A 23,900-nucleotide genomic window follows, 5' to 3' on the forward strand; every position below is an offset into this window, starting at 1 on the left:
AAGTACTTCTACGTAAGTCTTCAGAAAAGCCAGCACTTTGTTTCAAATGCAAGTTTCCAATCACTGCTTCACTGCACCAGACGGCAAACTCTTTACGTTTGCTTGTTGAGTCACCATATATAATGACAGTCTTCTCTGACAATAAGACTAACTTACTTCTCACGAAAGCGCTAGCACTTTGGCTAAATCCAGAATCATAGGTAGCTTCTTTTTTTTCGTTTTTTTTCCTGTTTTGTTTTTTTATTTGTTTTGTTTCATATTGTGCCTTGATGTTGTAGTAATACTCCTTGCTTTATGAATGCGTGGTGTCATCATTGTCTTTCAGAAATGTTCCAGCAACATAAAGACAGGCAGAGTAAATGAAAACACTGTGGATGTTAGGGAATTTATCAGCTCCTGTTTCTGAAAAACAAGAGCATGAAATGCTTGTTTTTAAAAACAGTCTTTCCTTTCTGATTGCATTCCCTGTCTTTTTTTTTTTGTTTTTGTATGTGCTTCATAAAAAGTAAAGTAAATAAGTTTGTATTATGTCTCAGATAAAATGAAGACTATTTCTATACAAGCGTTCTTTTAGATGTTGAGATCAGACATAGTATTCCTTATCCTTATTTTTCTTGTTTTTGTTGGAGCTTTTAGCACTGTTGGGCTGTTTTTCCTTGATCACAGCCCCATTGGATTGTGCTGAGTTACTGATGTAGTTTCGACTCTCATCTACATGATACGATCCTTCGTCTCGGTTCCTGTATTTGTACATCGCATACAGGAGAATGAGGATGCACAGTGCTGCTGCAGCCACGATGCCAACTACCATGCCTGTTGTGCTGCTGGATTCACGAATCACCTCAGATGAGCCAGGGTACTCCCTTCCTCCTCCTGCCCTGGTAGGATTTGCTGTAGGTAAATAATGAAATAAGGGAGAGGTTATYATCAAGTTGGCACAGAGGACTTAGTCATATCTACCCACTACGAATGTGCATCTTGCACATCACACTCACAAGGTCAGGTCTGTCTATCAATGTACCCTGCTCTAATAGTCCTAAAACATTCAGGTTTGCCACCTGTTCCATTTTCGTGTCTGTCAGGGTAAGCAAACAGGCTTTTAAATGAGAAAAAGGAGAGCAAGGAAATCTCATTTTCACCTTCAAAAGTATCATTTGTCCCACTGYTGTTATTAAGCAAAGAATGCCTAAATAACCTGGAATAACAGGTGTACCACAATTTAAATGCCAGAACACTGACTTCTGGGAGGAAAGGAACACTCTCTCTCTAATTTAACAGTAGCATGAGTTATTTTGCATGCTCAGATATCTAGTTGGCCTGTTCATACCAAAAAAGGCCAGTTTTAAAATACCAGTTTCAAGCAGTGCTTTGAAACAGAGAACCTAGGTCACTTGGTAGAATGCATCGAGCACACTGTAAAGCGCATGGTCTTTTGTCAAGAACAAAAAGTAATGCCGTAGTACTTACTGAGAGGACAGTGATAATGAGTGAACAGGATAGGGGGAAAAATTCAAAATTCTCCTTTATAACAAATGCTAGCAGCCAATAAATTTRCTACAAATAAGATGTCCTCAGTTCTTCTTTAGCCTTCTCTCAACAAGCCTCTCAATTTCTCCTTTCCTCCTAATGATTTTTGCTTTTTTCAAACTAATTATATTTACTTTTCTTTCAGAGTGCTATGCAACTCTATCATCTCTTTTCTAATTCATAGACTCCTTCTTGAGTATGGCTATACTCTAGACCAGTTTTTCATTCCACTTGTCTTATTCCCTCTTTTCTTCACTGATGCCAATACCAGTCATTCCTTCAAGCAACTCTTTATGCTCAGGAAAAAACCTCCCAAATTATATTAAGCAAGGGCTCAGCCTTCTAAAAACCCACTTGTTAGGACAGATTCTATTCTTCTTAGTTATGATATGAATTGAACTGACCCAAGTTTTCTTGATAGGAACTATTGTGTTGTCTGGCACGTTTTATCTCCTTACGTGACCATGTAGAGTGAAATAGAGTAAGCAATTCCAGGAGGAATTTCCAGGTTAAATGCTCGCAGCACACACAGTGCTTATAGAGCCATGATCTCCTTCCTTTATTGCACCTTGCTGCAGGTGTATGTATAGAATCTCTTCCAGTGGGGACATGAGCAATGGACCTTCTTCTCTAACTTAGCAAGTGTCTTGGACAAAAATGAAGTGTCTGGATCTGTGCAATATTCCTATGATTATACCAGCATTTCCAAAATCCTGAAAGGGTGTGTATCCTCAGCACTCCCAGCCCTGGCTGAACTCAGGAGCAAGAAAGAGCAGTGAGTGAACACTAGGTTTCCCACTGAGCAGTGCAGAACACTGCCATTAAGCATCCAGGTTGGCTCATAAAAATGGCCTTTTAAATCATTATGTATGGCTGAAAATGCTCTCAGTACAATGTAGATGCTACCTAGGAGTATTATTAAACACTAGGATTAGAATACATGCATAAGGTTAGCTTTGTCAGGCCTCGCCTACAACTAGCATTTTAGAGAAATGTATTAATTATTGGCAAACCTCTTGCTCAAGGTGCACGAAAGCATACAATGCCCCATAGTCACCTTTTTGTACCATAAGGACATGATGGGAAGACAACGATTTTAAGGACCCTAAATTAAAGGTAATGCCACACAAACTATAAATACTGGTCAGACAGTTGCAGCAAGTTTGGACAAACAGAATGAAAAGCAGCCACCAGCTACAGACATCCACAATTGGTCTATGAATAATAAAACACAGCAAAAAGCCACGGAACCCAAAAAGAACTTAGCTCCCTCACCACCTTGGTATTACTCATAATTTATTCATTGATGATTTGTGTTCTTAGAGTTAAAACACCACTTCCTGGCAGTTATCCCACATAGGTTTAAAGAAGGTGACATTTTATTTGGCTGAAAGAACAGAGGCACCACAGTAAGACTCAAGAAAACTGTCATTCATGTCAAATAGTACTTTATATATTTTTTCCCTGAAAGTTCTTAGCTGTTATGAGTTGGTACAATTGCTCTATTCTACCATTACACAAAATATCTTGAAGTTTTACTTCAGAAAGCTCAAATTTTTTTTCCCCTCATTTCAGGGTAGATGCTACTTTACTAAGAAATGGGGTCTGTCTCAAAGTAGTCAGTGACTATATTATATCCTGTTTCTTCATTGTAGCTATTGTAGTAAATGGAAATTCTTTTATGCACAGGTTGTCATTTCTTGTTTTGCAAGAGACAATGCATTGTTGCAGAATAAAGACTCCTGAGTATTTCTGTAGTCAATGAAAATGAGACAAAGTCTTATCTTCCTGTATGTGAATTCCGGAAATTAATTTCTGTCTGAGAAATAATTGAAGCTACTGAATAAACTCTTTCAATACCTGATGGACTGAAGGCTGCTCTTTCTCTTTAAAATACAGACATCTGGGCCAAATGCTGTCAACTAACTTTACTATTAATGTCCACTAAACCACACTTCACAGCTTGCTTATAAGAAAACATTCTTTTAATACCTGAGTTAGCCTGAGAAGCATGTAAGGAGTATTTTTCAACATTACCTAAACTCTTGCCTTTCACCTGATAGCATCCTTTTATTTTTAAGAATGTTTTCACAGTTATCTCATTATCCCATCTGTCTGAGGAAGATTCAACCACTACCTTAATGTTATTTAAACTTGCAACATTTTCAAAGCACCTGTTTAGTAAATTTGATATATTTGTTTGTTTGTTTTGCAAAAGGAGCAGTTCAGCAAGGGATATGACTTCCTGCTTTTTTTCTTTTGTTTAACTTAAAATATGCTTTTAACCTAGCAGGGCCTCCCAGGACAAATGAAGAACAAGGAAATAAGAGGACGTTTTTACAAAGCACATGGGTTTGTCAGCGAGCATTTCAGGTAGGCAATGCTCAAGGAAACACGTGCTATAAGCAAGAAGTGTCTTATCCTCAGATGTAAGCTCTGGACAAAGGGCAGCCTATGCTTTCTCTGAAATACATGTAAATAAACAAATCCACATCCCATAACATTGCGGAAACAGCTGCCTTTCATTTAAGCACAACCTTGATTTGACAAAGACTGGGCTGCTCAAGGGGTATCATACCTTCCCCCCCCTTGAAGAGAGGAACTATGTGAGCAGGAACAACAGATGATCTCAAGGGACAGAGAGTGGCCATTATAAGGTTGTAGAAATCTTGCTCTTTGCTTCCAAACTCTTTGAAAAACACCCAGTGCAGTTTTCTTCCCCAGCATCTTTGCAGCCAAATCAGGCAGAGCCATTGGCTCCTAGTACAGCAGTAGTCTACGGGTAACCCTGGCTGCTACGCTGAAGGTAACTGCAGTCTCTGCTGGTGTCTGCAGCATCTGAAAGACACTAACTTCATACCAGGTGAAGTTTTAGATTGTAGATGAGAAGCTAAATACCTTGGAGGCTAATCAAGATGCAATATAATAAAAAGATCCCCCAATAATTAAGAATCGAACACAAACAACACCTAAAGTTATCTATCCTAAGTTGAGGATGGTTCAGTGAGGAACAAGAGAAGATCATAAAGACTGCTCAGACCATATCATAACAATGACAGGAAATGTAATGCAATGATCCATTCTTAAACAAACTGTTCTGATGCATACTTAGAAGTCTTCCTTTTAACAGCGCATGACCAGCCTTTCTGGATTGCCTCAAAGACCAGCTTAGAAGAGACTGATTTTTAAAAAACTCTTCTACCACTTATGAAAAACTTTGCATGAAATAATAGCAACTGACCACAGTTCTACATTGGGTAGTAATGGATTAGAAAGTTGTTATTCTTGACTGTACTTCTAAGTGGTTTAAATTTTAAAGGGAAAAATCTGACTATTTTCAGTGCCCAGTTTTCATTAATACTGTGAAAAGAAAACTGGAATTGCAGGCTCCCATGGTGTTCAAAAATTGAAATTAGCAGACTTAAAAACAAAACAGAAAAAAACAGCAAAAAGACCCCAAACCTCTTTTCTTTACTGTTATGCTTTCCCACAAACTGTGAATAGGAAATTACTCACAAGACAAGAATGTTTAACTACTACATTTGCAATGAGGCATGAAGGCAGTCATTTACAGGACACGTATTAATTTTCACTCTGTGTGCTTTCATTGTAGACCTGTTTGCGGTCAACTTTCTGTAGCATTGTTGGATTCTGGTGAGCTGGTTTTTGAGCTCACTGCAATTTCAACAGGTTGCATTACAAAGAACATGTCTGAAAAACAAATCTCAGTGCTTCRTTTGCTGAACTTGTGGGTTAGACGGAGCCCATCCGTAAAAAAAACAAAACAGGGGAAGGCTCTGCCATAATCCTGTGCAAGAGACTTAAACTCAACCCCATGCTGGCTCTGAATACAAGGGTATCGCAGCCTGCTTGCCTCCTGCCCAGGCTCAACTGGCTCTTGAAGGGAGGCAAGAACAGGTTCCCTAGGGGGTGTCCAGCAATGACTGAGCTGTCATGGGAGGGAAGGAGTAGGAGGCGATTCCACGTGTAGTTGCTATAGCTCAGTGACAAATTGCCACCTGACTTGGAATGAGACAATAACGAAAGGGCAACTCTGACACGAGTGTGGTCCTATGGACCTCCTGCCTCCCATACCGTCCATCCTTGTGACGAGCAGCTAATGCAACTTCTCTTGTTCAGGTCTATATCCAAAGGCACAATCCAATCCACCTCAGAGAGGTACCACAGCACTAGCTGCACTGCTGTACACACACATGCAAAGTGTTTGGTCAATGAGATTAGCACGTAACAGTTCGGTGAGAACGGAAGCTGCGACTTATGTGCTTGTGTGTCTGCACACCCGACAGTGGTGTGGTGGAAAGGTGGTGACTGTGAGAGGAGTACCTATTCATGAGCTACATTTACCATCTCAGACTCACACCAAGATATTTTTTATAACAAATCTGTCTGATGCTTTCCAGGTTTGAGGGAACAAAACAACAACCTACCCATTTCAAATGTGTTTAAGAGAAAATTATTAGAGTATCTGTTCTACTACTCCTTAGTGCACAAACCCAGATTCTTTACTTCCTATAAACTGAAAAGGAAAGATATAATGCATTAAAATGACTCTAAAGTGACATTAACTAACTTGGCTGGTGCTAAAAGTAGCCTAACAGCAAAACATCCTCCTCAGCTAAAAGCAGTTGTTGTTTTACTAGAAAGCTAAACATTCCTTCTTTGCACAGAATATAATATTCATTTCCAAGCGCAGTGATTTGCCAGATATTGACTTCAAATCATTTACTAAAGTCCTACTGACTCCTTAGGACTGTAGGTTTTGCAGGAAACATTTTTCTCTGTGGTTGAAAGGTGGGAGGGTTATTGTCTGAATCTTCTTTGTATATCACAGTAAGTCCAAGGGAGACAGRTTACCACAGTGGCAATTTACAGAGCATGCCAAAACAATGGATTTTGTAAGTTAATATGCTCCGCAGAGCTGAGGGGAATATTTCACACAGCTTAATAAGCTTTTGTGAAAAGATTTTCCACAAAAACAAATTTAATTTTAGCCAAACTGTAAAATATTATCCAAAATATCACTTAATGTCTTTAGCAGTCTTTTCATCTCTGTGCTCTGAGTCTTTTTATTAATATGTTTTAACATTTTCAGTTGTATTGCTCCTTTCAGTATTCCTCCCCCTGCAATGTGGATCCTCTCTCCTTTTACCAGTTCAGCTGTCAGTCCTGCCTCTCTCCACTCCTACATTTGTCATTCACCTTTGCATCTCTGCTTCTTTCTTTTCTACATGAAGTAATTTATCCTGTTTTTGTGCGTGTTCTGGGGAAGCTTCAGTAATTTGTTACTTCGCTTCAGAAATTTTGACTGATCAGCAGTCAGTGGGTGGTCTAGTTCTGAAACCGAAGCATTCCTAAATGGAAAAATTTTTTAAATCCTTTTGCAAATAAGATAAGGAAGACAAAAAATATATATATAATACTGATAGCATGTTTTCAAGCTAGAACTAAGCTGTTCTAATCTTGGGGAAACAATTCAGACAGATAAATCAGTATCTTTTGTACAGTTGCCTGCGGCTCTAGCTGTCTGAAGAGTCAGATGAACACCAGGGTTATTGCAAGGAAAGGGCAGGGGCACTGAAAACATACATTTTTGGTGGCAGCTGTTAGATTGGCTTCATTCTACCAAAACCCTGCAGTGTCAGTGGCAGAGACATTTGGGCCCCAGTGAACTTAACTGAAAGCTTTGCCACTGTGCTTAGTAGGACCAAGGTTTCATTGCTTGCTGTTTTATCTTCTTTTACTGTACAGAGATTAAAAACAAATAGACAAAACCCCAAACCGCCTAAACTAAGAACCATTTTCTGCAAGGGAGCACCAAAATGTAGTTTTAAAGGGTGGGAGATCTGATGGCTTGGCCTGCAGAGCAAGGAACGATTCTTGGTCATGAAATGAGCTTGAGGTGCAGATACCCATATCCATCTTTGCAATCATGGGTGATTCCCTGAGCATCTTACTTCACTAAGCAACTAGTACTACATGAAGAGATATATATCTGTGCCTCAGATATTATATATATGGCTTGAATGATGGAGCTGAAAGCACACTGCATTCAGCTTACTCTAAATACTGTCATCGACAAGTCAGATCCATTACTGACAAAATTGATAATGTGCCTGGGAAGAGAAGGGCCCAGGCTTTCAAGACACGCAGAATATATACGCACATATTTTGGAAGCATGTATTTTGGAAACCTGACTGCTACAAATACCAAGTTAAACCCACTAAAAAGAGGCTCAGATACAACTTCTGGGTATAGCTACRCTTGCTCAGCCTGAATCTTGCTACTGCCAAGGCCTCATATACTTCTCTGGGGGTGGAGTGAGAAGGATAAATGGGCCTCAGGATTGATATAAATTACACCTTGTGGTTTTTTATTGTTCTTCTTCTCATAATAATAATATTAAAAATATAAAAATATTAATAAGACCACCTTATTTATCTTTGCTTCTCTTGTCATATTCTATAAAACAACACTGGTTTCTCTGATGTTAACACAAAGAAAAAGTTTGAGATGTCTATAAAGCTTTGTCTTATTTCTGAATGACTGTCATGTTCTCACTGCTTCCATCTTTCCTTTCATTTAACCCTTTTCTGTAACTATTTAAATGCTATGTTCACAACATGTGCTATATCTAGATCACAATCTACTGTTTAAACCAGCTTAAATTTAAACTCTTTAAGTCCAAAATCTAGACTACAGCTCTTAACCRCAGGAGAAGAGCAGGTTTTGAAACCTATGGGCCAGCATAGTATGTCAACCCCACAGGACAAGGTTTCATTCAGGTCTTTATATAGTTAGAATGAGATAGCCTAAGGTTAGATTATTTCAGGTACATGCATCCTCATTACAGGGTACTTTTGCCTTGAGTTTTGCCTGCTTCTATTTATGAGCAATATCCTTAGAGAATAACTAGTTCTCAAACTTGTCAGCATTCACCTGCCACTTTGCAGGCTGTCAAATGACTAGTTGCACACTGAAAAAAACCCAAAGTTTCTACAGAGGTTTAAATTAAGTGTTAGCAAGCAGCTGAAAACTAGCATTAACAGCCCTACTACTAGGTATGCAAGAGACGAGGAAAATTCACACTGTACTGATTGCTAGGAAACACAATCTAAAAAGTTATCTCCTTTGTCTGGCAGCCTGGTAATGCAACACCATGAACTGTCAGCCGTCTGTTAACACGGCAATTACTTGATAAGCTGCAGCTGGCATACACCAGTTACTTCCTAACACCGTATTAATTAATTGAATTTATCAGGTACTTGCAAATGGTTAGCTAGAAGCACAATGGTTTGCCTAAAGACCTGAAACTGCCCTGTTTGAACACAGAAAAACCAAGCATCAAAAACACGTAGGAAAGACAGTGCCTGGTGTCATTTAACTCAGAGAGTCAAAGCACTGGCCTCTGAGCTGTGCCATGCATGCAGTGCTGCCAGGCTCCAATTTTCTTAGCAAGACTGTATTTTTCCTCTTTGCTAGGGGTGGCTGCCTCAGATTCCCATCTTTCTAACTAGTCCTTTCCTTGAAATAGTATCTGAAAGTAAAGCAAACTTACTACAGAATTTTATGGATCTGATTTAACATTGCATTATTCAGACTTGTAATGAGAGGAAGCCTTGGCCTAGAAGTTGAGCAATATGATGTTAATTCAGGCCAATGTTTTGGCTATAAACCTTGTCATATTTTTGTAAAATAATGTTTTTCTTCTACTACCATGTCTGTAAAAAAAAGGATGATAAACAGCCCCAAGGAAAAGGGGKTTTTTTTCAACAAAAAGAGGCACATTAAATGCATGCACATTATAAAGTAACAAGAAGTTGCTTTAGTTTTGCCATGGTCAACAATATAGCATACAAGAAAATCTGTGCACTAGATGCAGCCAATCAGCCAGAAGAAAGTGTAGCTCARGAAATACGGTGGAGTTGAAGTAACTAAGCCTCCATTAGCACATCATCTAATTTTAAAGAAACTGGAACAACTCAGTTATTTATGTCAACAATCTAAATATATACACAGTTCTAACTTAGGGTTTTTAATCAGATTTCCATGAAAATTAATGAAACCTGTACCAAACTGGACCTGCTACTTACTTTATCCTCTCATAAGCAAATCCTCTGCCTTTCCAAAATTCTTTATTTAATCAGACAAAAGCCTCACAGAAGTCAGCAAATCACTTAGCCATTTTTGATAATCCCACTTTCCTCTTCACTAATTTATTTATAATTTTCTGTATTTTTCAACTAATGACTATGTGTTGAGGTGAAATTCACCCAGGGGAAATGTTTTGAGTGTCCATATAATCTTTACTTGGCCTTATTTTATTGGTTTAAATAGGTCTTATTAGTTTAAATAGATCTAATCTTTCTAAAAGAACCTGAAGACTGCATTCCTCTTTCTGATGCAATCAGTACAGGTTGGTGCCAGTTTTCTTACACTTTACTGGCACTGTGCTTCTACCCAAACTGGAAAGATAATATTTTAGAAGAAAAATATAGATTGTTCTCCACTGGTGTTCAAGAAACCTTTAACTTGCATGGTCAACATGTGCCACATAAGGGACAACAATATCTGACTCAATCATGACTTGGTGTTTAAAAAAAGGAAAAGAAAGATTATTAGCAATTAAATGAACTGTAAGGTTTATCTATTGAACTATATGTAAAAAAATCCTTCATGATAGTTCCAAAATTAAATAAAATAAGCAGTAGTTATTTTAGTATATTTCAGATGTATTTATCTATATATAAAGTACTTAGAAGAAAGGCCTCTCCTTCATGAGCACTGGGCAATGTGCCCATTTGTGTTGAATTACTGTTTATAATATGACTAAATTTACTCAGACTACTAGAAATGCTGCTTTACCATCTGGTTTAGTCTATGTTGTAGAGATGTCTAACTCCAAACCATTCAGTAGCTCACAGTCATACTCATGATCACTTCATAAAGTTCTCCGAACAAGTACTATCTTTTCATGTTGTCTGCATATGCCTGAAGTATGAGGTGGAGCTTCAGGTACTGCCATACAAATAATAATCCTGCTATCTACAACATGAATGTTCATCATTCATACATGTTATAGAAGGTTGTGAGAATGTCCAACTTTAGCAAGAATATGAGCGGAATATTAGGAACAGTTAGCTAGCAACAGCTGCACTTTGTCTTAAAATGCGCTTTAAAAAATGAACTTAAAAAAAAAGTTCATGTTGGACACAAATCCCACATACCACTTGAACAAACATAAGTGGGGCTACACAAAGAAAGGGTGTATGAGAGTGTGCACCCCACCACCACCAAAATTACAGAGAATGCTTTGGAGGAGGCACAAGCCTCTAAGTTATTGAAAAATAATTTGGTAGAGTGAAAGAAAGCCCCTCCTTCCAGCTCATGCCCTTCCTTTCAGCACGTCATTATTTTCCCAACATTGGGAATGCCTGAAAACATTTAAGACTGGCTGGAAAGCTATAATTCTACTCAGTGTCCCCATGTTTCAATAAAATGGCTGTCCAAGAGTAGAGACCAGTATTGATACAGCTGATCAACCATCATTTTTTAACCTCATTTTCTTAGATAATTTAAGGAAAAAATACTTTTCCCTGTTCATTTATCTATGGGCATGGTAAGTGCCATTCCCTCCAAACTCTAACATTTGGAAAGTCTGTAAATAAAGCATAATTTTTGCTATGTAGTAGCCCATACAGACACGTCCATACGCATTTCAGCTAAGCATTTAACAAAGTTGATTCAAGGCAAGCCAGTGATCTTTCTCATACTGGAAACTCATATTGAACTACAGGATAATTGGATTGAGGCGCAAATATTCCCTTTATGCCTTGAGCCATAAAGATCACAGCTGCCACGTGAACTAACTGTAATTTTATTTTTCTTTGTTTCAGCTCCTTGCACAATGCATTCCGCGAACAGTGTTGAATAGGACACTTGCACTGATGCATAAATTATAGGAATCACTTCACCTAAAGCTGAAATGTTCCTGTCTTACTGGCGATTGCACAAGGAATGCAGCACAACAATTTGTGACAGGAAGTGAAGAGCAAAATTTCTAGTAATGAGCATACATTGTTCACAGTCCATATTTCAGCTCTGCAGGGAGAGGTACATATGCAGGAAACAACTTGCAGGCAGAGGTAAGTCCTAGACTATTCTGCTCACAAGCCAAAGCCTTCCCCAGAACACGTGCTCAAAGATCAGCCCATAAGCGGCTATCTTATTATAGGTCCTTACATAAAAACATGGAAAAAAACCCCTAATCCTACTCCTCCCTCAGAATCAGCTCTAAGAAAAGGTAACTAATGCTACCAGTTGGTATGGATTACTGAACTGAAATCAAAAGGGGAATTTCCCTATAGGATAACTATGGGACAAGATGAGATACCAAATACTGCCCTGYGATAGGGAATCCAAGAGTTGCTAGACAGAGAAATGTTGATTAAGAGATGAGGAAGTATTTGCTTCGATTGCAACATATGAGCTTCTGTTGGTAGAAAGATACTAACAGAAGACACCAACTTCTGTTGGTAGAAAGTTTTGTCTGAACCTGACAAAAAGCCTGGTTTGTTACTACAAGACCATGTTTTCACTTTGACAGTTGTCCTGTGCTAATGCTTCCAGGGCCAGCGAATTAGAGATTTTCTGGCTACGTTCTTTAAGACTGTCCAGTCCTCTATCAATCCATTTGCTGGGGCTATCAGGAGAGGTGTTGAAGCTAAATTCTAATTTAAAATTCTCTTGAGGCCTTAGTTTAAAAAGAATTTAACTAATTTGAGGGGAAAAAGAAAGGCTGTGCATACAGTAGAAACACTAAGAGTTTTTCCCTGGTCCAGATCTCCCTGCCATGCAACTGAATGACTTCACTTCATTTGACTCTGTTTGCACCTCTCTGCATTTTGGAACATTTCGATAGCTACAGAAGCGGCTGGACAGTGGCTAACAAATAAAACACTAGAATAGTGTAACTGGAACAAATAAGCCGTGCAGCACAAATTCTCACTGAAACTCAGCAGAAATCCAAGCTCTGTACAGAGTTCAGAGAAGGGAAGAGCAGCACTCCTAAAATGCAGAATGGCAATTTGTCTGCCCACAGTCTCATAACTCATCATGTAAAATCAGCAGACCATCCCAGGTCTTCTTTTTTGGATAGGTTTCCACTAACATTTTTCATAACTTGCCTGCAAAATGAAAAGGCTTTGTTATTTCCTCTATGACATGAAGCTGAGGAAAAATATTATTAGTGTTATTAGCATTTAGAGTAAGAGAAGGGAATGTGGGGAGACTGTGAAAGCAAAAAATGTTGCCTTACCATATAAAGCATAATGCAAACAAAATATGTTGACTAAGTTTTGCATGCTAATAAATTTGTTATGACTTCATCCAATTATGGCACATTTAGCAGTTTGTATACCACAATGAAATCTGCAATTATAATTTTTGTGACTTTATGTTCCAGACAAGTTGATGGGATTGCTGCTTAGCAGCTCCTATCTGTTCTAAATTTTATGTCCCATATGAAATTTGTCGCAAATTGCATCTTTCCATTTATTATTTAGAAGACAGGTGCACAGAAAGCAAAGCTCGTGGTGACAGACCAAGACTTGCTAGCCACTACAAACTGCAACACATTCTTCCTAGAAAAGAAGCCCTGTTCCAAGCAAAAATCTAGCTAATGAGTAAAATCTAGCTAATCAGTTATTTCCCTAATTAATACACAGGTTTACCATAATCAAAGTGTTTGCAGAATAGGCTCTCATTCTGGGCTGAGAACTTTGGCTAGAAATAGGCACGTTATGGGCAGTCATTATTTAAATATATCCTTATGTCAATGAACTTTGAGTGGGCTTTGGACCTCTCTAAAATGTATTCTTGCTCGAGAATCAGTGACACTCTCCTGAGTGTCCTGAGAGCACCACACTGTCCSTCAGGCTGGTGTGGATCCCTCCCCTGCTCAGTGACCATCCTGTAGCAAGAGAAGAAATCTAATGGGATCTCAGGCTACAACGTAACACCAGATTGTCCTGATAATTATGTATTGTGCCTCCTCAGATATGTATTGGGAAACATGAGCTCCACTAGCATCAGCAAGGATGTGGAGGAGCAATTCTGGTTTGTAAAATGGCTTTAGGGGAAAAAGCTGAACTGAGCCATGGGCAGAATTTAAGCGGAGGGGCATGTCCTTTTGCATCTCCTATCCAAAATTAAAAGAAAGAAATCATTAATTGGTCATTGTCAACAATATTATGTTTTTCTCCCTTAAGTTCCATGCTATTGTTAGGAGCAGCTCAAGTCAACRTGGAAGGGCAGACTGCAGTGTTATTCAGATGGAGCAGTGCTTTACTGCTACTGGACTATTTATGGAAATAGCTTCATAAGACTAAGTGAATAAGACTTAAAAGAAGCTTCCAAGGAGGCAGATATGCTAGAAGCTATGACTTCAGTAAGTCCTTTGGTTCATGCTGCTTCAAATATGAGAAAAGGACAAGGCCAATGAAGAGGGAGGCAAATTAATAGCTTTTTAAGAGTTGCAGAGTGGGAGGACAAGTGACATTTTGATGTAGAGAATGACGGATAAAACAATCTAGACAATTGGGTTTATGGAGAACATGACTCCTATGCCAATCCATACTTTTTTCTAAAAGCAGTAGCAGTTGGGATGCAAGAAACAAAACAGTAAAACCATTCTCAAATAAATAAAAATGAGAAGTATAGCTGGGTCATGAGTGAGAAGCTAAAACAGGAAATCTAAACATGAGGATCAAAAGCTAATGGCAAGCCTTTGCAGGAAGACTAACATTCACATTACCCTCTGGACTACAGTTTGGAGAGAAATGATAATTTGTCAGAAAGTTTCATTTCACCCCTCGCATTCCTGCACCCACCCACTAAATGATTGCATGGCTCCAGGACTACTAGACATTGCAGTCCCAGATCTGAGATTCAAAATAACCTCAGAGGAGTATTATTCTCAGATTTCACTGGCTTACAGCAAATACATTTCTAATACAACTGCAACAGTGGGTTTGGGAAATTTTTTAGTGCTAGGTAACATGAATGTAACTAATGTAATASACAAAAGGTTTACTTATGTCTACTGAACAGTACTGCCTGATTTAACTAAAGGAAGGAAGCAGGGGCCATGTATGAGCTCAGAGCCATGTGAGCTAGTGTCTTGACTCATACCGGACAAGACAGTCTTGCTGAACTCAAGAATTTGAAAATAAGAAGGAAATAACAGAAAAAAATAATCCTGGAAATTAATTTTCAAACTTTCCTACAAATGAACTCTCATCTCAGTTTCCAAGTACCTTGCTCATGGTATCTGGCACTTTTGCAAGTGAAACAMTTTCCTGAGAGAAGTAAAAATGTGTAACTTGGATGTGCCTGTTGCTGCTCAGTTTTAAGGCTGGTAATTCCATCTCTTGCTATTTGGAAAAACACTCTGAAACCTTTTCCTTGCAAAGCACAAGAAACTGACTCCAAAGTATTCTCATGGAACCTTTAAATGCTCAAGATCTTGGTTCCTGGAAGGTGTCTAATGCTACCCTGCAGGTCCATCAAACATGAGGATAACTGATAATCTTCTCTGCCTTTATTTAAGTTTAATCAAATAATTTTTGCATGTGAGCTTTAGGCTATGTGACTTCAAAAAGGAATTGGGTATCTGCATTTGAAGCAACATTTAGTTTGCCTTCTGGCTAGCTATACAGACATATGTCCGGCCCCAAATTTGGGTGCTGTACTAAACAAAGATGCTTCTAGGTTATTTTTTGCATTAATATAGAGGCCAGTCTCACATTTCATTGGTTTCTACTTAAACAAATACAATGGTGCATGACAAATTTATCTTAATTCTTCTTTTACCATTAAGTATTATAGCAAGTACCAAAGACTACCAAATTATCTAAAATGACTGACAATACATGTACCACTGAATAACACAGAATTCAAGCAAGTATGAAAAATTGAGATAAATACTATACCATAAATTGCCACTCAAAAAAGGGTAAAAGCTAACCTAAGCCAACAATGAAAGCAGGAGTAATTCTTTGGACATCTGGCCTTTTTTTTTTTTTAAGGTTTATAGAGTAACATAATTTCTCTAGTTGTTATTATGAAGTCTTGCCTTCCTTTCACATCTGCAATAATCATTCAAATTTTTAGAGAAGGTATATAGTATTTAATCCAGTATGAATGTAAGTGGGAAATTATATCAGAGAAAAAAATTAGGACCAATTTCCCATTATTCTATGGGAGTAGGAAGGAGGTGGTCAAAACACCAGTTTTTTGGTTCCATGGGAAATACTAGGWTGTCAAAAATTTCATTTCTAATCAGAACTAAAACGTACATTCTGAATAGTCGTTGGTTTGGAAAAATGCCATAAAACAATTTGAAATTTTAGGCTGTTGTTTTTACATTTTCAGGTTTTTACCATCTTTATAGTATTTCATAAAATTAAAAAAAACCCTCTGCTTCTACTCCTGGCATAATACAATATTTGAAACATTATACTTTTATTTTATTTGGGGGAAATGCTTAAGGCAGTAGTGATTGCACCATCTTTCTCCTAAATCAAATCATCCCTTCTCTATCGCAAAAAAAACAGTTATAGGGGCCCCAGCATGTCCTCTCGTGGGTCCTCTTGCACTTCCTTGTGACGTTGCTCCTATCACAACTATCAACAAATGTGGTACTAGCAGTTGACTTTGAGAAATGGACAGCAAACTGTGCAAAGGCCCCAATTCAACTTCTCCCTGCTCTGTAAGAAAGCACTGTCCCTCCCGATTCCTGGGCAACTGGAGCATGCAAATATGAAATAAAAGGAAGTAATAAAAAAGTTGACTAACCTAACCCACCTGAGCTCGGCTCACAGGGATCAATGTCCTCATCATCACTGGGACATTCAGCCGAGGCCACCAGGATGTCATCTGTGGTCTGAAAAGAAAACAAAAGACAAGTAAATCCATTTTAATTCATCTAACAGGTTGTTAGATTCTCACTGACATTTCTTTTATTGCAAGGCCTAGAGCATTCCAGACTTAATATTTAATGGCACAGTGACACTCTCCAACTCTGTATTAATGGGACTTTGCTTTTCAATTCACACTTGTCAGTTTAAAAAAAACCTGTGTTATATAACCAAAGCTAGGCCCTTAAACATTTTAATCTTTTCTTGTAATAAGAACAGAAAGTAGAGTGATAGAATACGTATATTGAGGCTGCTGGTCTCCCCCCTTTTTCTCCAATATCTCCAACTACGATATTGCCTGAAAACACTGAAAGCATTAAAAATCCAAGTCAAAATATTGAATTGCCTGCAGCTGATAAAACTATCAGAAATGCAGTGATGTTTTCTCCAATAATTGCACTTGCTTTCTTAAACGTAGACTAAAAAAATAAAAAAGCAAGCATTTAACTCCTAGTTAACTCCTTGAGTTAAATGTTTAATGTAAAGAAAAGGAAACAAAGTCAAGGAAAGGAAACAATAACATAAACATAAATAGATGCAGTGTTAGAAAATAATAGTTAGAATATCCTATTGGCTTAAATAAGCGCAGTACTGCTTGAGTTCTGTGTTTAGTTCAGACGGTTCTCGGAACATCTGTCCAAAATTAACCCAGAGAGTTCATCCAAAGAAATCAAATAAACCAAGACAAAGGAGACAAATATAGGGGTATATAATAGGGGTATATACAACACTGAATGCTATATAAAAAGAAACTGAGGATTCCTATCTTGCTTTTCTTACAGTGCAAGAACAAGAAGATATACAATGAAATACTGAGGCAATCAATCCGAACCTGATAAAACGAAAAACCTTCTGCTCAAGCCACCTCTGAGAACAGTCATTTAGAAATGTAATAAGAACATCCACAGTTATTAGGGGAAATAATAGCAGGGAAATATAAACTGTCATGCTTCTGGTCATTTCTCAAGAAATTACTAATGAGGTTAGGAAGCAGCTTGTCCTATGGGCAAGACATTCCCTAACTGTCCTTTTCAAGCTTCCTTTCACCTCAGGAAATTCGTGGAGAGAGTAAGAGACTACATGATATTGAAACAAGTGGCTAAAGATATAGTCAGCAAAAAGCCATTCCTGGGTTTCTGTATGATACATATGCTAACTAGAAACCATCTCGGTCAATGTGAAATATTATATTTAAACATTTTTTGGATGGGTATAAGAGAGGGACATAAGATACAAAGTTTTTCCTCATCGGTTTAAATCTGAACATGTAACAATTTTATTTCTGTTAGCCAAAGTGTTCTAAATGCTATTTATCATTATTCTTCTAACTGAAGTTTTAAAGCAAGGTATATTACAGTAATAGACTTTTCTTTGTCACCCTTCAAGAATATTAATGAATGTATTCTTTCAGCACTTCTGTGAGATGCGATACAGRAATACATTCATTAATATGTGAAACACAAAAAAGACAAGCCTATTATGATAATATCACGTTTTATAGGTAGAAGATGGAGGCATAATAGAATGAAGTAACTTGCTGAAGGTAACCAAAAAGACCATAGATGACAGCTATGTTATGTCACAGTTCAATGCCGTAATCATAAAAATCATCTTTCCTTATGGCTGAGAAAATTTATAGCAGGGAAACACTATGTGAATCTATAAGGCTGCCAAAGTAAGCTGACAAATTCGGAATAAGATGACAACAACAAAATATTATTCTAGTTGCCCAGTCTTTCTGCTGTGCAGAAAAATAGAACTATAACAAAAAGACAGCTGCAAATATCCTGTTAAATTTCTACTGTCCATATTTTCCCCCAAAAGATAAGCATTTAAGCTTGAGAATCAGTATCTTAGTTCCTTCTTGGAAAATCACCCATGTTTTTTCTAAGCTATAAAGAAAAATAATCAAACAAGCAAACAACCAATAAAGCTTGCACAGAAGCTGTTAACTCTCTACTTTAAAACACATACAAAATAACCAAAAAGTACTTTGGAAAGCATCATGCATCTTCCAACCAGTTTTAGCTTTGCCAGTAAAACCTCAGGGTCATATATTCCCTTCTACCCATAATACTGGAGAAGACACTATACTTGTACGAGCTGCAGCTGCAATACTCCATATTTACCAATTGATCATTGGCAAGTGTACACAAATATTATTAAACAGAGAGCAACATATGCTTATACAATATTCACATAGCAAGAAATGATTTCTATAGGATCTACTGCTCTAAATGGAATTTTGTCTAAGGGTGTTTTGGTACCTGCATGGATGTGTAAGCCCCCTGACCCTTGTTACTTGAGCTGACCAAGATAAAATGTTCAGATAGTATTACAGAATTATTGCAGTGTCTTTGATTATTCTTGATATAGGATAGGATGGTCAAATTTCAGTTTGATTAAGTAACTGAAGTTAGTTTGATTTAGTTACTCTTTCTACAGTTTGCACTGTAATCAAAATCACCAGAAAATAACTATGAAAAAATCATATATTTTAAGTATCTTAAAGTATGAAAGATAATTTGCTCAGTTACTTATAAGCGGGAGGATCAAAACTGTCATTATAAAGTGACACTAATTCCAATCTTATCTGCGGAAAGAGAATGCACACTTCTAAAAGAACAAAGGGATGTTCTTGACTGATAAAAGTGCATGTATATCATGGGTAAAGAAACGAATAGTACCTTAAATAAAGGTGAATATAGCATGTTAGGAAAGATCTCCTTACTGTTTCTAAGTATTAAAGGAAATACTGTATGTTTCAAAGTCAATACTAGATGTAAAACTGATTTTGTTGCAAGCAATAAATCAAATATCAGCACTGGAATAAGAAGAGAAGCAGTAAGATGATGTGGAAATTTTTTTCTTCATAAAACTGTGTCAGGAATATTTCTAGTTTAAATACCAATTAACAGATGTATCACAGCCTCCCTCTGTTCTCCCCTTTTGCCTAACCCCAAACACCTCTTTCCTGCTGCTCATACACTTTCCAGAATGGAAACAAATCAGCTGTGAAAGTGAAGTGGGAGCTTCCAAGTTAGAAATGAAAGCCATTAGACTGCTTAACATATTTTAAAATGGGATTATGAATTAACTAAAACACTAGAGAATAAAAGAACTATATATATTAATATATGCATACTAAAGAAATACTCTTGGCCTACATTAGAGCTCTTTCTCCAGAAGAGTTCTGACTGAAGTGAATGGGAGATTTACCTGAGCAGTGAGCAGGATTCAGACACTGCTCAGGGTCTCATGCAGCCAAGGGGTATAGATAAATAATGTGAGATAGACTAATATGTTTTACTTACTGCACATTATCTTTTCCTCATGCTTTTTAATTTGGATGGTAAGATTTAAAATAAATCAGTTCTCCTAAGTGAATTGCAATTGTTGCTAGCACTATGGCTAATTTACAGGACACTGCTCTGAGCATTCTCATTAATCAAGGATTTAAAAGTCAATGGAAAATCCCTTATTTACAGCAAGTGTCTAATAGGATAACATCCTAGCTAGTATCATCATAATACAAGATTGGATTAGAATGTCTCATGGGCGAGTTGTTCAAATTCATTTAAGAAGTGATACTCTAGTTGTAAGAGATTAACAAAAATAAAATTAAAATAGCAGGTGCACAACATGGAAGGTCAGGCAGAATTTCTTTTGATTTTATCTTCTTTTCTTTGTGCATTTTCAGATCTTTTCAGATTTAGTCTACCGATGTTGTTGTATGATTTAAAAGGCAGTCCACTGTAATATATGGCTTCTCAAAAAGTTGGACATCTGTTAACATTTCAAAAAAGGATGACAAAAAAGCTTACAATTACTGCACCAATATAAAAAATTGATAAAAATCACATATTGTAAAAGTGGATGTCACTACATAACAGTTTCCGACAATTATTCATGGGTGCGGCCATTGCAAGAATAAGTGTCTTGCATATCAGGCAGCTCTGTTTGCAAAAACAAGGACTTCAGGGTTTGGCTCTTGGCCAAAAGAGAGTTTAAAATATCCCCAATCTGCCACCTTGCTGCAGGAAGGAAATGGTGACTATTTCAACAAAGCTCTTGGCCAGGTCAAAAAAATGATGCTCTAGTCATGGCTTAAAATATAGCCATAACCTGTAGCTGGGAACAAATATCAAGCTGCCTCAAAAGCTACACCGACAGGTTCAATCAACAATGGCATCACAAACTACAGTTGCGCCCTTCATAGTGCTTTTTAACACTATATTTAAAAAATGTGTAAATAATATAGAAAAGTCAGGCTTTTTGATTATCCAGTTTTTGTATGACTGGGCATAAAAAACCACCATCTTATTCCGTTTTTATGTAKGAGGCCCGTTAAACATGAAGGTACCAGAGAAATACGATCTGAAAATCAAATCACCAATCTAAACCGTGCATTCATTAATGGTATAATGGATCCTGCATATTTTCTCCTATAGTATTCCATCAGCTCTCTTTTAAGTCATAGCACCCTACAGCTTCTCTGAATATAGTTTATTCTTTTCTTGTTCAATAATATATTTTATCCCATGAGAACTGCAAGTAAATTGAAATTACACAATAGTTAAAAACTGGTAGTCCTAAATTATTATATGAATTATAAACAGCATAACTGCTTTTGACTACTGTTTAATTTATTTTAGATTAGAACTTCAACTGTGTAATCAAAGCCATTCTTATTTATTTTTACAGCTGTGGTGCTCAATGATAGCAGTCAGGCATCACTGTGCTTGGTGCTAAAAGAAACCGGAAGGGAAAGGCTCTGCTCCGAGGAGCTTACAGTTCAATTTAGCACCACATGCAACAAGTGAGCGCGAGAGAGAATAACAGGGGAAGAAAAGGGTAGGGTGAGGATGATACTGCTAAGTTTTAGTGGTTATGCAGGCTAGCGTTGGCCCTGATCTAGCAACGTACATGAGGACAAGCTTAATTCTGAAAATGAGATGTTTGGGAGGGAGTCAGAGAAGCAGCACATCCTGAAGTGCTTTGCAGAGGGGTGCACAGCTCCTGGAACAGGATGATCTACGAATGCTGCTGGGAATTCACCTGTTTGGGGCTTGCAACCGACCCCTTCCTAGCTGAGCCTTTTTCCCCTTCCCTTTCCACCAGGAGCGAGGCTCAGCCAGGGGTTAGGGGAGGCTTGGCTTTACAGGCGGCTCTGAGGCAGCACCCCACGTGTTGGGCACTGGTGTGGGGTGCAGGAAAGCATGAAAATGGCCATGGAGAGGAGGAGAGGACCTGCGGGTGCGGCGGCTGGCACTGCTGGCAGGACGGGGGGTCTGAGGCAGGAAAGGGGTGATAGAAGGGGGAGAGGACCACCTGAAACTCATATAAAGCATCAGCGTCATGGAGACGTGGAGATCTTGAGGAGGAGAAGATAAAACTCTTTCTGCAAAATGGCTGGAAGGTCAGGAAGAAAAGAGGAAGATGAAGCCTGAGACTGGCCAAGAGGATGCTGTGAACAGATGGTGCCTGATGAGCAAGACCAAGGCTGCAGAGCGTCACAGAGGAAACTCAATGTACTTAAAATAACGCCCAGTGAGGGCACAGGTGACGACAGTCTGAGTAGCAAAGGAAGGGGCAGGCAGCAAATACAGTCTAATTTTTAAGGAACAGAAGGCCAGGGCATCCCTGGGTTGTGAGGGGAAGTAATGAAGAAACGGAGGAATTAATGGTAAGGTTGAAGGAGCAAAGAGAGCTCAGGCAGAGGAAGGGGATGGCCAGAAAACCAAGCAGCTGATGTAAACGCACCCTATTATGTGAAGTTTAATGGGCAAGAATTTAATGACTGTTTACAAATGACCATCTGAAAACATACTTTCACATGCAGGACTAAGAAATTAAAGCTTTAATTCTCCTTTTCCCCAATTCTTGGTTATCAGCTCTGCTTACATTACTTCATTTTTCCCCTGGAAAAAGCTTATTCAAATACTTACTTTTTAGTTCAGTGAGAATTAGCTACAACTGACACTTAAACACAGAGGTCTGCTTCAACTTAGCAGAAAGGTATGTAGCTAGAACCATGGTATGAATAAAAGATTTGAAAAACCAACAGATACACACAGCTATCGTCTTAATTAGCTATAGCAAGCTCTTTTTTTTTTTTAAACATGCTTCATACAACGTTTACAGAAGCAAGCTTCGAGTAGTCATTTTGTACTTTAGGGTTGGACATATTAAATTCTGAAGCAGTGAGGGAATTTCCTAAAAAACAGTCTCTCATATATTTCTTTTTTTTCCTTTCTTTTAAAGGGAGGAATAAAGTAGCCTAAACCAATGGGAATGCTGGCAGAAACCAACAGGGTATGAAAAAAATCACGGAAGAGTTCATGTAGAAAAAATCAGATTTCATTTTTGGGACTGGATTAACTGCACAATTTTCTAGCCAAGACTGTGTAATTTAAATTTAATTTTCTGTGTATGAAGCAGATCTCTATGACTGGTTGTTGAGACAATCATAGAAAGAAACTCGAATATGTCACACATTAATCAGTCATACTCTGTAGCTAGCTTCTCACTAGTGTTAATAGCTTTCCATTCCATATGGTAGTCTGCGGAGAAAGACACTATAGTTATCTAGCAGTAATATCAGCTCTAGATGACATGCCATTTGGACAAGAGCTTCTAAATTTGTATTTAACCTGCTATAGGTCAGACAAATATATGTGCATCAATTTCTGCTCATCCACCCACATACAAAAAGTATTTTCTCATTGTTATGCTAAGGAAAAATGTTATTTCTAGGCACGGATATTAAAATGATAATATTTCAAGCACATACACAATATTTAGTATAGCTTTTATTAACTGCCGACATATTATTATCCTCTAATGTGAAAATAAAGTAACTGAAAACAGAAACACTCTCTCAAATCTAGCTTTCATCAAATTAATACCATCATGTTATTTCTTGTAACAGTCAGTGTTTGACACTGGGGGAAAGGCAAATGCCTTGATTAGAAAGTTCCTCTCACAGAAAAATATTAAACATCTAGGATATAATAACCAAACACAAATAAGGCCTTTGAATTTCTGAAATGACTGTTGTAGAAATTAAACTCTGAGGGCTAGGTAAAAAACGCATGATGCCTAGGCTGCCCTACAGGGCACCTTGAGCCTTCCTCCCCAAATCTCAGGGATGACAGGAATGCAATTGCCCCACACAGCAGAGTACAACCACCTTACTTCTGGCCTCCACCTCTCTCTACATTAGGTCCACCAGGAGGCTTTCCAAGCAACARTCACAGAATCACAGAATCACAGAATCGCTGAGGTTGGAAGGGACCTCTGGAGATCATCTAGTCCAACCCCCCTGCTCAAGCAGGGTCACCTAGAGCACATTGCACAGGATTGCATCCAGGCGC

The 23,900-nt window shown here is 38.0% G+C and overlaps 1 protein-coding gene across 19 annotated transcripts in view; it reads right to left on the reverse strand.

The window, feature by feature from the left end:
* Positions 1–242: 242 nt before the first annotated feature.
* The window catches only part of NRXN1 (neurexin 1), a 718,052-nt gene continuing 694,394 nt past the window's right edge, over positions 243–23,900 (reverse strand). For 12 of the 19 annotated variants that reach the window (XM_026084422.1, XM_026084416.1, XM_026084409.1 and 9 more), the window contains 2 exons: positions 16,403–16,490; positions 243–891 (listed from right to left, as the gene is read on the reverse strand). In XM_026084422.1, coding sequence (XP_025940207.1) covers positions 584–891; positions 16,403–16,490 — 396 coding nt within the window. In that variant the 3' untranslated portion in view covers positions 243–583. The remainder of the gene's footprint in view (positions 892–16,402; positions 16,491–23,900) is intronic. The other 7 variants (XM_026084423.1, XM_026084419.1, XM_026084420.1 and 4 more) reach the window with 1 other exon arrangement.

Source organism: Apteryx rowi, unplaced genomic scaffold (assembly GCF_003343035.1).
Source record: "Apteryx rowi isolate R43461 unplaced genomic scaffold, aptRow1 scaffold_64, whole genome shotgun sequence".
NCBI lineage: Eukaryota > Metazoa > Chordata > Aves > Apterygiformes > Apterygidae > Apteryx > Apteryx rowi.